Source organism: Perca fluviatilis, chromosome 12, assembly GCF_010015445.1.
Source record: "Perca fluviatilis chromosome 12, GENO_Pfluv_1.0, whole genome shotgun sequence".
Taxonomy (NCBI): domain Eukaryota; kingdom Metazoa; phylum Chordata; class Actinopteri; order Perciformes; family Percidae; genus Perca; species Perca fluviatilis.
In genome coordinates, this window is record NC_053123.1 from 12,948,395 (window position 1) to 12,960,648 (window position 12,254).

Sequence of the window (12,254 nt, forward strand, 5' to 3'; positions counted from 1 at the left end):
TACAATAATTAAACAAACATGCTAAACAGCATTGAACTCATCTTTCCGCCAGTTAACATATTTCATAGTTGGAAAATGTCATACAGTTGCAAACACTGCTCATGATATACTGCATGTAAATCTACACTAAGGACAAAATAGGATAGGATTTTCAAATCATAAGTGGAAGCCATTAACGGTGGAATTCTGAACACCACAGGTGGGAAAGCCAGATGTTTAAGAAGTCCCTCTGAGCATGATGGGACACCAAGTGTACAGCAAGGCAAGAGGAGAAAAAAAAACTATTTAAAGACAGATTCTTTAATACCAACCCATTTCTTTCCAGAACAGATTATTAGAGGGTAAAATAAATGATGGTTGTCCATGAAAGAAGTTAGTTGGGAAACCTTGTCTATAACCTTAATCAGAGGCTCAAATAGATTTCAAATGGTTTAAAACCACTTGATCAAAAAAGGCTTTGGCTTTTGGCAAAAGAAAGAAAGCCTGATTAAGTTCAAATTAAATGTAAATTTTTAAAAAGGGATTGAAAATGACATCCATTCAGGCTCACTTTAGCTGACTGTTGAGTTAACAGGCTTCAGTGTGTGTTGCCCAAATGGACATGTACACGATAGTGTCAACAGGTCAGATGGAAAGACAACCAAACCCAAATAAATATACATCTTTCAGTTACATATACCACGTGGTACTGTAACTTTACCACGGTATGGCGAGTCCAGCAATGGTTCGTCATTAAAACACTGGCATTCTGTGGTCTAAAATAGAAATACTGGGATTATAAGTTATTTTAAGGCGGCACATAACTTTTGGTTTGTTTATTCTAGGGAGGTTGTCCCGGGCCATATTTGGTTTGTCAGACATTTTTCAGCGTTACATTTAGACTTGCTTAGAAAACAAAATTTGTTTTAATAACCAATGTTTGAAGACTTGTTATAGATTAAGAGAATATACACTCACCGGCCATTCATTAGGTACACCTGTTTAACTGCTCGTTAATGCAAATATCTAATCAGCCAATCACGTGGCAGCAACTCCAGGACATTTAGGCATGTAGACATGGTCAAAATAACATGAAAGCATTGATCCATCCTGCCTTGTATCAACGGTTCAGGCTGGTGGTGGTGTGGAGATATTTTCTTGGCACACGCTGGGCCCCAATCGAGCATCGTTTAACACAGTCGCCAGATTTCAATCCAATAGAACACCTTTGCGATGTGGTAGAAAAGGAGACTCGCATCGTGTGTGATGCTCTCATGTCAAAATCTCTGAAGGAATGCTTCCAGCATCTTGTTGAATATGTGCCATGAAGAATGAAGGCAAAAGGGGGTGCAACCTGATATAAGCAAAGTGTACCTAATGAAGTGGCCCATGAGTGTATTTATCACAGATATGTTTTTATTTGACCTACTTGACAAAGTGACACACAAAGGGACGTTTTGAGGCAAACAATGTGACTAAACCAGTTTTAGCTATTGAAATTATTATTATTAAAAATTATTGCTTCAAAAAAAGGGTTCCGTCAATGAACTAAACCTCAAATTAACCATGTTGGCACATATGTTTACAAACTGGTATTCAGGAATATCAAATAAGTACTGTATCTGAGTATTAGGAAAGGGTTCCAGTGTTCCTTTATCTTGAATGTTTGCCCTGAGCCAGCTGGCTTGTTTTCATGAGTTCAGTTGTCACCCCAGTTACAGCTCCTCTTCCTAACCTAAAAAAACAAACAAAAACAAAACAAAACCTGATTATCCAGTGGTTCAAGTGGGTTAGAAATAAACAACGGCTTGTTGCACTTTATAATCAGTGCATCAAGCAAACTTACTTTCATCGTCGGAATCAAAGCCGAAGAGTGCAGAGCAGGTGTTAAGGGCTTGGTGTTTCTCTAACTCTTCTAAGCTGCTGAAGGAGGACAGACATTTGTCACAGCGCTGCCTCATCTTCTGCGCAGAGGCCACATTTTCCACCTGCTGCTTTTCTGGGACAGGCTCCATCTTTTTCTTATTGCTCCAGTAAGCATTTTTCCTCGGCGAAGCCTCATCGGTGGACCTCCTTTTGCGCATTGAGAGCCGAGATTCATCCAGGTAGGTGGAGGGCGGCGGCCGGATGAAGGGGGCCTTGATGAAAGTCGCGTAGGATGGATCTTCAGGTTTGAAGGTTTTGTGCTCAGTGATGTGTGGCTCTCCCAGTTTCTGCTGCACTCCCTCCGATATAGTGGACAAATCCTCAGGGTCTCGGACATTCAAGGGGTCCCACTCGATGGGCTTTCTTTTTCGACAGCTCTTACTTGGAGCTGCTGCAGCATTCCCTGTTCGGGAAGTGGATGTCTTCCCCTCCGACGCCTGGTTTCTCGTCTCGGTCTCATGTCCGTTAATGGGGGCTATGCTCTCATCCGTGGGCTCACAAGTGACTGTGTTCTCAGTTTTCACACAGTGTTCAGGTACAGACAGGTTTTGATTACTGCCTGAGACTTCACAAAGCTTATCTTCAGGTTTTACAATTACGTTTGAATCCTCAATACCACAGGCCACGCCACGGTCAAGGGCCGGACTCTGCCTCGGCTCAGTTTTATTCTGGAGCCATATCTCCTCAACCTTCATTCTCTGCTTCCACGGAGCTTCGGGATTTTGCTTCATCTGTCTGCTGAGTCCCATCTCTAGCTCCTCCCTTTGAGGCGCTGGGATGTAGTGTCTCCATTCATGGTCATAGAGACCTTGAAGGGTCGAGAAGAGCTTCTCACAGTCTGTGACCGAACACTGAGGTCTGAAGGGCTGATGAGTTCTGACATGGTCCTTTAATTCCTGCAGCGTCAAAAAGCGCTGGGTACACTCCAGGTGGTAGCAGAAGTGCTGGAGAGCAGTATTGTGGAGCTTCATGTGGTCCTTATAATGCTGGAGGACCTGTATCTGCCTGTTAGAGGAAAGCACAGTCAGCACAATAAGCTCCTCTCGAAAACAAACTAAAAATAACAGTAACTTATATTGAATGTGCAAAAATGGTGGAATTTAATTTGTTGTTGGCTTGCCAGCTGGAAAAACCAAATTCTGGCCAGGCCAATCACATTGTGTATAGAGTCGGTGGGCAGGCTTAACATAAGGACGGCAGAGTTGCGACGGTTCCCTGCTACATGAAAACAAAGAAGATGGCTGCTGCTGGCGAACAGCGGTCTTCCGAATCGGCTTTGGCCGCGACTCCGGAAGACTCGGAGTTAAGCACTGAAGTCATTCTTAAAAAAGGAAGGGGTGTTCAGAGTTTTGCCGACCAGATATGGCAAAAGTTTAATCTATCAACTAGTGTTGCTCTGGTTGGCTATGAGTGCAGAGAGAATTTGAAAGACAACCGTTTATCCCGCCCCTCGGTTTGAGCCCTGCCAATGGTGAGTTCCCCTAGTACATTTGGCATCTAAGGAGAAGAAAATAATGGTTGTGATCCTGAATTGGCATCATGTCAACTTTGCCAGTTTACAAACATCAACCACTGGTTTGTCTTTAAAACTCGGGAATCCAAAAAGGCACCAACACTTCTATTTATGCAAGGAAGATGCTCTAATGTCTACTGGGGTGTCATCATCCTCCACGTTTTACATGATCTGCCCCATCAGAAAAGCGTGTTGCTGATTGATTCATATCAATTCTATATCGATTGTCCGGTGCCGCCGGAAGTTCCTTCCATCCCGGAATGCTGTGTGGACTAGCCAGACCCTCCTCCGCAGATGCAGAACTGGGAAACTATTTATTGCCAGCTATGCCAGATAAAATGGATGTTGTGATATACAAGCCATATCCAAATTCCCACCTTTTAATTGTACCGTGCATACCCCCCAAAAAATTATTTAATAATAGAGCAGATAAACGTGTAAAGATAATCATGTTAAACTCTCCACATAAGGAAGTCTGTGGTGCCCAACATATTGTACGTCTTACCTAAAGCATATGCTGCACTTGTGTTTGGCCCACACAAAAGTCTTCTCCAGCACCTTCTCTTCGTTAATGTGGCATTTGATGGCATGCTTTGTTAGTGTGGTGCTGATCCGTAAGAATACTCTATCACAGGATTCTGAGGGGCACAGGTGATAAGTGATGTCCACACCGTAGCCATTTTCTCCTGCCGGCTTCTCCTCCCCTTCTCCTTCTTCCTCCTTCACCATCACAGATGTATCTTTTACAATCACCAGGCCATCTTTAATGACTACCTGCTCATCCTTGAAGTCTACCTGCTTGAATATATTAGCGTCAGGGTTCTTGCACTTTTTGTGAAGCACAGATGTCTTTTTGATGAGGGTGCGGAGGTTCCTGATGATTCGATCTTCCCTCTTGAGGCTCGACACTTTGGTTTTGCCTGCGGGTTTCTGTTCGGGAGTTTTCTCATCCGAAAAGGGAGTCTGAATTTCATCCTGAGGCTGGCTCAGTTTTTTCATATCATCTACAATTCCATTAGCAGCTGGAGTGTCCTCGGTGCGAGGCTCCTTATCAGGGGGCTTCTGCCTGCACATTTCATCAATGTGGTCCAGGACGTGCTTTTCGGCAAAAGAGAACTGTTTGAAGCGTTTTCCACAGAGTATACATTTTAGTTTTCTACTTTTAAGGTGTGAGAGAGCATGTCTCATAACATTCAGGCCTTTATAGTCTTTGTGGCAAAAGTTGCAGTGGTACATCAAGTGGGCATACTTTTGAGTACGGAGTACTCGGTCCTTCCACGTTCTCTTGGCTTTAACCTGGAGGAAAAGAAAACAAACCACTGAAAGAAATGCTATGAGTTCAACAGAAAAAGTCAGCAGAATATCAAATCAAATTCAAAACAAAAAGATACTTCAACCCACTGATGTCATTATATTTTCCTTACTTATATGCAGTCAATGCAAAATATTCTCCCTGAATAACCGTTTTCACAAGAAATGTGTGGCAACACACATTTCAGTGCAGTAATTTATTCAAAGCAAAATCCTGCTAATGCATCATCTAACAAGTAAGACAAGATACAGACATTCATTTCTAATACATTCCGGTAATTATGAATATACAAATATGAAATTCCTGGGAGGATAATAACAGACAAACAACTGACCTCAGTGTTTGACACTTCTGTTTGTATTGTGGGTTTGGGCTCCTCTCCCGTGTCGCCATTAACCTCATTTGGTGCCGAGGATTCTGCAGGATGCAGTTTCTCACCATCAGGCTTTTTGGACTTAAGAGAGTAGCTGTGTAACATTGTTGGACAATCCAATAAGTCTAAGGGCGGACCATCAAGTTCAGGATCAGCTTCAACAGCAGGAACAGCAGCTTGAGGCTCACAGGGAAGACCTCCACAGAACTGTGTTTGAGATTCCATTTGGGTCTGTTCATTGAGACTGCTACCACAGACCAAGTCGGGATGTTTCTCAAGTCCATTTTCCTTCTCAAGATCATCCATTTGCTCACAATGATTCTCTTTCGGTTTGCTCATTTGTTCAAGTTCATTCTCCAGGTGAGGCATATCCAGCTCCTTGTCTTCTGTGTCAGTTATCTCCTCGAAACCAGACTCCTCCTCTGTAAGGGACATTTCATTATCAGGGTAGGAGAGTTCCAGTTTCTGTAAAGGCTTCCGTCCCCGTTTTTTCCCTTTAACTTTCACCTTCTTCTCTTTAACTTTCACCTTCTTCTCTTTAACGGTCTGCACCTGCTCCAGCCTGGGAACACCCTGCAACCATCTTTTCTTCTGACCCTTCCTTTTCAAAATTTGGCTCTTCACATATCTAGACAAGTATTCTCTCTTGCGGGTTAGGGGGCCTTTTACAGAAGATGAACTCTCCATGTTAGTGATATTGTGTCTTAGTGAATACACAGGCTTATTGCCTAAAGAGGTGGATTTGAGATTGTATTTGATCTCTGGATCATCACCAAGGTCAGCCTCATCGTCAGACATAGATTGGTTTCTCCTTCGCAGGCTTTTCCTCCATTTTCTCCTCTTCGGAAGAGCATTGTTTGATGGGTCAACACACTTTTCTGTCTTTCCATCCACAGTCTGCTCCTCTAGGAGGTCTTGGTTCACAAAAGCAGCTTCAGTGCACTGGCAGGAATTGAAACCTTGAGTGCATGAGTCATTTATACACCTGTTTATTAACAGCTCTTCACTGTATTCCTTCTCCTCTTCCTCCTTTATCTCACTGAGAACAGCAGCCTTCATGGCCTTGTCACTAATCAACTCCAAGCAATGGGTCCTGAGGGTCAGGAGGTTCCAAAACTCAGGGTCAAAACACAGGCGCTCCTTGAGCATCTGGAAAACAAAGGTTCAAATGTAAAAGTCTTAGCCACAAATCATAATGCTAATATATCCACTATGTCATTAGATCATATATGCCGCTCTTCATCCCCTCCCACCTGCAGAATATGGAAGCGAACACTGGTCCGGACAGGGCTGTTGTGGGGATGCGGCTCCTGGTCAGGATGCATGTAAAGCAGGCAGACAGTTCGGTAAGCTTCCAGGCTGCGTTCCTGGCAGAAGACCAGCAGGGCACACGCCCGACAGATCTCCAGGTCATGAGGTTGCAGGAAGGCGATGGTCTTGCAGATAAGGGACCGGGTTACACTGTCTACCTGCATGTCACTCAGCTGCAAGGCCCTGGCACAAAGCTCCACACAGACCTGGACTCCGTCAACCCCCAGCTGTCCAAATACAAATAATTAGGTAAAATGGAAGATAAGAGAATCAAATGCTTTGGACCAAGATGAGAAAAAAATACATATTCAATTTGACTCAAGACAAAACTGAAGCTGTGGGCTTCCAAAAGTGTAAAGGGTGTTTCCATCTGACAATCATCTTCCTCAGGTATGAGGAGCGTGTAAGATCCTTGTCAGATCAAAGTGTTTGTCAATTTGTTCATACACGTTTCAGATGAAAGCTTCAAACTACGTGCAAAATATTTTTCATCATTTGTCCTGAGAAAAACAAAAATGATGCTGAGATGTCATTCTCACCTCTGTGGTGACCAGCTTGATGAAGGGGAAGATGGCTCTGGCGTTAGTAGCCAAAGAAGCCAACTGCAAGCACTCGCCCAGGAAGCCATGTCTGGAGGGATGGGCCCTAAGATGCAACCTGCTCCAGATGAACACCAAGTCCCTTCAGGAGGCAGTGGATGACAAGCCAAAGACATCAGTTATGTGTTAATTAAGAAACAACTGTTCTAATTCCTAAATTAAATTCCTAAAAAAAAAAAAAAAAACTGTCCAACTTCTCCTCCATACAGTGCTTAACCAGCCTTTAGATACACATCCAAATAGGACCAAAAAATAAAATAAATCACTGAAGCAATCGGAATGTACATGTCATCTTCAATGCGCCCATATTCACTTGTAGAGGAACCTGGCTTCAAGTATTTGCTGCAAGTACTCAAACCTCGTTACAACATGCCATCCCGTCCACACATGAGGCAAACTAGTCCTTCCGTATACAACCAAACACGGACGTTGATGGAGCACGAGCTGTCAGCTGCACCCTCCGTTTCACTAACGACTGATGGTTGGACTTTGCGTGCTACAGAAAGCTATCTCACGGTGACTGCTCATTTTATTGACTGAGTGGGAAATGAAAGCGTCAGTTGTACAGACGCGGCCCCCTGTATGAGCAGCACACAAGCACTCCCCTAGCTGAGAAGCTACAGGAGGTTGTGGCAGAGTGGAAACTAGAAAGGTATGCCTGTCGCACTTAATAGCAAGAATACTATCTTTTATCTTTTGTGGGGGAAGGTCTCGCCTAAGCAGAATTTTATTTATTATTATAATAGTTATTATAATATATATTATAAATATGTAACTTGCACTTTCATAAATAAGAGCTGCTGTATTTTCAGTTTTATAGCTGATTGTCTTATTTTGTTTACAAGTTACAGATGGAGTCTGGAGATGATGTGGGGTACTTATTGTTTACTGTTTACATCTTGCTTTACACACTTCAGGCTGTTGCAGCTAGCTCAGGGGAGATACCGTATGACACTAGGTGGAACAGCCTGAGCCATGCACAATAAAAAAAAAAATTATTCTGCATTTTTGTCTTTTCTCTCCATTGTACCGAACCGAACCGTGATGTCTGAACCGAGGGATGAACCAAACCGTGACTTGTGTGTACCGTTCCACCCCTATGTAGTATTAGTGTGGTGTACATGTCTGAAGGTCATTCTTACCAGATGTAGTACATGTCTCCATTGTGTAGCTGCTGGGTAAGGAAAGCTTTACAGAGAGACAATGGAAGCTCATCTTTTTCAACGCTCTCTGTGTTGCAGATGATCTCCACTGCATCACGGCCATCTATCTCTGCCATCTGAGGAAGGAGATATGCAGAAGCATATACATGCATAAAAAAATACAACAAATACAAAATAAATCAAAATGCATTACAATCAGGGATACAGGAAATACAAGAAACTTGTGTTCAACTGGTTGCTCGTAATTACAGTGTCCATTGACATCAATCACACAGCATTGACAAATTCCATTTTTGTATACCATCATAATCATGAGTTCAGTTTGAATCATTTATTAGATTACCACTGGCTGATATACATATTAGACTATTGACAGCATAGTCACATAACTTTTTGGAGATAACATGCAATGCATTTGTTCTCTTCCCCATTTCAGTGGTGTAACTATTTTTCTTTCTTGTCTTTAAGTATAATCATTTCCACCAACCACATCTCTGCCATCTGAGAGGGAGGAACATTTTCACCTACATAGCCCCACAATGCCTCAAATTCAAATCCTTTGCCACTCTTTGTCTCTTACCTCCTTGTGGAGGTGTTCATGCAGTGAGGCCTTGTAGAGGCAGGTCAGGTAGACCTGATGGAAGTACAGATGCTTTGCAGCCTCGCGATTTTCCAGGCAGCTTTTAGCCAGGGCCATGGCCTCTTGCATTCGTTCACAGGCACACAGATAGCGAATCCGCAGCTCAAAGAATACTGGCAACTCTGAGCTTAAGTAGTCCTCAACTGCACGGGAGGGAATTACATGAGTTAATGCATATGATATGGGGTATTTACATGTTGGCTTGGGTAATGACCAATAGAGTAACACTGTCTGATTTTGTGTCTTGAATTTAAATAACGCATAGTTCTGCTGCACTGCTAGAAAAGCATGGAGAAATTTGTTAAAAGTGGTGCCAGGTAAATGAAAAGCAGACGAAGAAGCTACATTAAACACCACAACTACCAAAACAAAGACAAGAAAATGTGTAGTGGTGACTACAATTCGATCTAAGGAGCTGACTGCCAATCTCCCAGTCAAATCGCATTGTGTCTTGATGACTAACCCTTAGTGGGAAAACAGCTGATTGATGCTCACCTCTCTCTCTATCTGTCTCTCTATCTCTCTCTCTCTGGGGTTTAGAAACCACTGGATTAGTTAAGAAAAGACAGGAAGACGAGTCTATGACTACAATCTGTCACGCACCTGATCAATCAGCATTGCTGCTCCACAAAGCTGTGTGCTCACCTCTTCTCTTCTACCTGCATCTCTCCATTATGTTTATTGATGACAACCTCAGTGGGTCTTATAAGTAGCGAGTACGGTCACCGGAGTGGGGTGACTCACTTTACAACGCAGTGTTTTCTGTGTGGAATATCAGCTATTAAATATGGCGATGAGCCTACCCTCTTTTCGTGTCAAGTCAGCCTCCTTCAGGATTCCTTGCAGCACTGGATTCTCCCATGGGCCTCCCGCTTTAATGATCAGCTTCACATGCTGAAGGTAGATGTTCCTGTGCCTCAGGAGCTGAGAGTGGCACTCCTGCAAAGAGTGGCAAAAAAAACTGGTTCAATCAAATTTTCTTAAAGAACATACATCTTTTTTTGTGAAATGGCCATTCACAACAATGACTTTTAGTATTTTTTAGTTGGTTATTGCGTACTAAAAGAATCTAAGTTACAACGGACAGCTGGAGTAGCAGTAGCAAAAACTCAAGTCGTTATTTTAAACAAAGGAAATTGCTGTAAGACCTGTCGGTTGGGTGCTGGTAACTTTTACTAAACACTCACAACTAACTAATGGCAGGTATGGCAGTGGGTCTTATGAAAGTGTGTTGTGTGAATAAGTAAACTAAGGATTGAGTTTGTTAGTTTTTGTCACCTGAAAGGAATCAAGGATGTCTTTTAAAGGCTCTTCCACAAATTCTTCTTTGCTGAAAAACAGCATCAGTTCAAAGAAGCTCCTGCAAAACAATGAGAGGAACATTAGTTTGCCAACATCGCACAGTAAGTGAGACAACATCTTAATCCGTAAATTCAGCTCATCAAACCCTTAGCAGTTATTTTCCATGCAAGTGCTACTGTCAAAGAGTAAATAATGACCACATTGATGTGCCACTATTAGCAGCTGATCCTAGCAAAACGCTTTTTAACTGTAGCGCTACTGGTCTACTATTAGTATGCACCAGCATTTTCCTTAAAGCTTTAGTGCGTAACTTTCTGATATTAATAAACGCCTGTTACATTCAAGCAATTGCCAAATGAGTTGCTACAAAGCTAATCAAGACTATCAGCTCCACACAACTCCGTCTGTATTTCTCAGTATGGCTATGTTCAGAAAATTGTGTCGTCCGGTGACTTTCCCACGCAGAAACTCGAGTGAAGACAATTATCTCTTCTGAAGAGTCCATCATGTTTTTTTAATCCTCTTGTCCTCCTTAGCTGCTAGGAACTGTATCGAGGAGGGGTGACGTAAGGCATGCATCATGTGGACAAGCCGACAGTGTTGTTGTCGTTACTTAGAATTCCTCATGGGGGCGACAGAAACTACACACTACAGCTTTAACAACAAGCAAACAAGGCTACCATGTCCACTACGGTATATGGTTTAGTTTTAGATATGGATATACAAAGTGTAGGCTTAGAATCCCTCAGTAAAACTCATACTCTAAAAGGGCTGTACTCGACTTTTAGAACATTACCATAGCAGTAAACACATATTTGCTATGTAAAGAAAGAAGTTTATTTTTTTCTGTATTTTGAGTACAACCCCTTTAAAAGGCTAATTTGCCCCTTGAAAAATCAACAAACATTGTTTCAATGAAAAAGCTAAATACCTTACACTATTAAACACTGATTAATCATTTTTATTCAATTCATATAGTTGCTTTGAAGTTGACACATCATGCTTTCTGGTAATAGTTACTAAAATAAAATGCAAAAATAAAGTAAAGTATGCCTGTTAATGAAATTGAATATTCAATTTGCATTGTAACAAACTACTTACAAGGCCATACTGCTGAGAACATAGTGGATGTGCTGACAGTCATCAGGGAAGGCAGCAGTGGCTTTAGTGAAACTGCAGAGTGCAGTGCGCAGCACCTTTAGCTGAGGGAGAGGAACTTGCCATTGCCCTGTGTATTCCTCAACCAACTGTGCAGGAAGAACACAAAACGTAGAAATATGAAATATTTGGTCATTTCAATATGATAATATTAAATATAATAGTTTATCTTACAAAGTCGTACAATTTAACTCAATGGGCTACAACTGATCACCACCCTTTTTTAATTGACCAGTTAAAACATTGTATTTAAAATAAATAAATAAACTAAGCACATTCGGACATGTTTGGTTTCCTGAGCATGCCTACGATTGAAGTTAGTTGTAAGTTCAGTGAGGTAGGCATGTTCAGTGCATATACGATTTCACATTCGTGTGTCTTAAAGTAAGCCTTAGCTAACGTCAGTGTTTACGTTACTAACTTTACTGCTAATAACATGATTGCTGTTTCTTGCTAGAACACCTAAATGTATGTTAACCTCATACCGTTAACGTTACCGTTTAGTTGACGTTAATAAGCTTAGCTTAACGTTAACTGACTAGCTACCGTATAAAGCTAGCTAACGTTAAGCATTATCAAATGTCAAGCAGATATCTCGAGACACACGGGTACTACGTGAAGTGACATAGCAAGGAGCACAGTCGATATCTACATTTTGTTAACTATTTCTGTTGCTTTTCTGACGGGCTATGCAACAGTAGCTAGCTTAGCTACATGTAGAGCTAGTCTGGAGGCTAACGTTAGCTAGCGAAGCTAGTAGCATTAGCAATAAACAGACGCCGACTATGGAGAGACCATCAAACAAAATGGAGTCTAACATACCTCACAGAACTCAGAGCAATAGCCTTTGCTCTTTAGAGACGACTCATCGCTGCAGTGTCTATCACACAGTGTGTCCAGAGCCAATTCAAACCCGTCTGTTTCCAAATCACTTTCGCTGTCCGCCATACTGTCTGCTGTATCCAGCGCATAGCCAAA

The 12,254-nt window shown here is 42.1% G+C and overlaps 1 protein-coding gene across 1 annotated transcript; it reads right to left on the reverse strand.

Annotated features, from left to right (window-relative positions):
* Nucleotides 1-1,373: 1,373 nt before the first annotated feature.
* Nucleotides 1,374-12,254, reverse strand: LOC120570062. The gene is made up of 12 exons (XM_039818289.1): nt 12,099-12,254; nt 11,220-11,365; nt 10,095-10,176; nt 9,620-9,755; nt 8,757-8,959; nt 8,156-8,292; nt 6,954-7,095; nt 6,357-6,641; nt 5,065-6,252; nt 3,924-4,714; nt 1,826-2,910; nt 1,374-1,714 (listed from the first exon to the last, which is right to left on the reverse strand). Exons 1-12 carry the CDS (start codon nt 12,222-12,224, stop codon nt 1,710-1,712), a joined length of 4,326 nt encoding a protein of 1,441 aa, XP_039674223.1. The 5' UTR covers nt 12,225-12,254; the 3' UTR covers nt 1,374-1,709.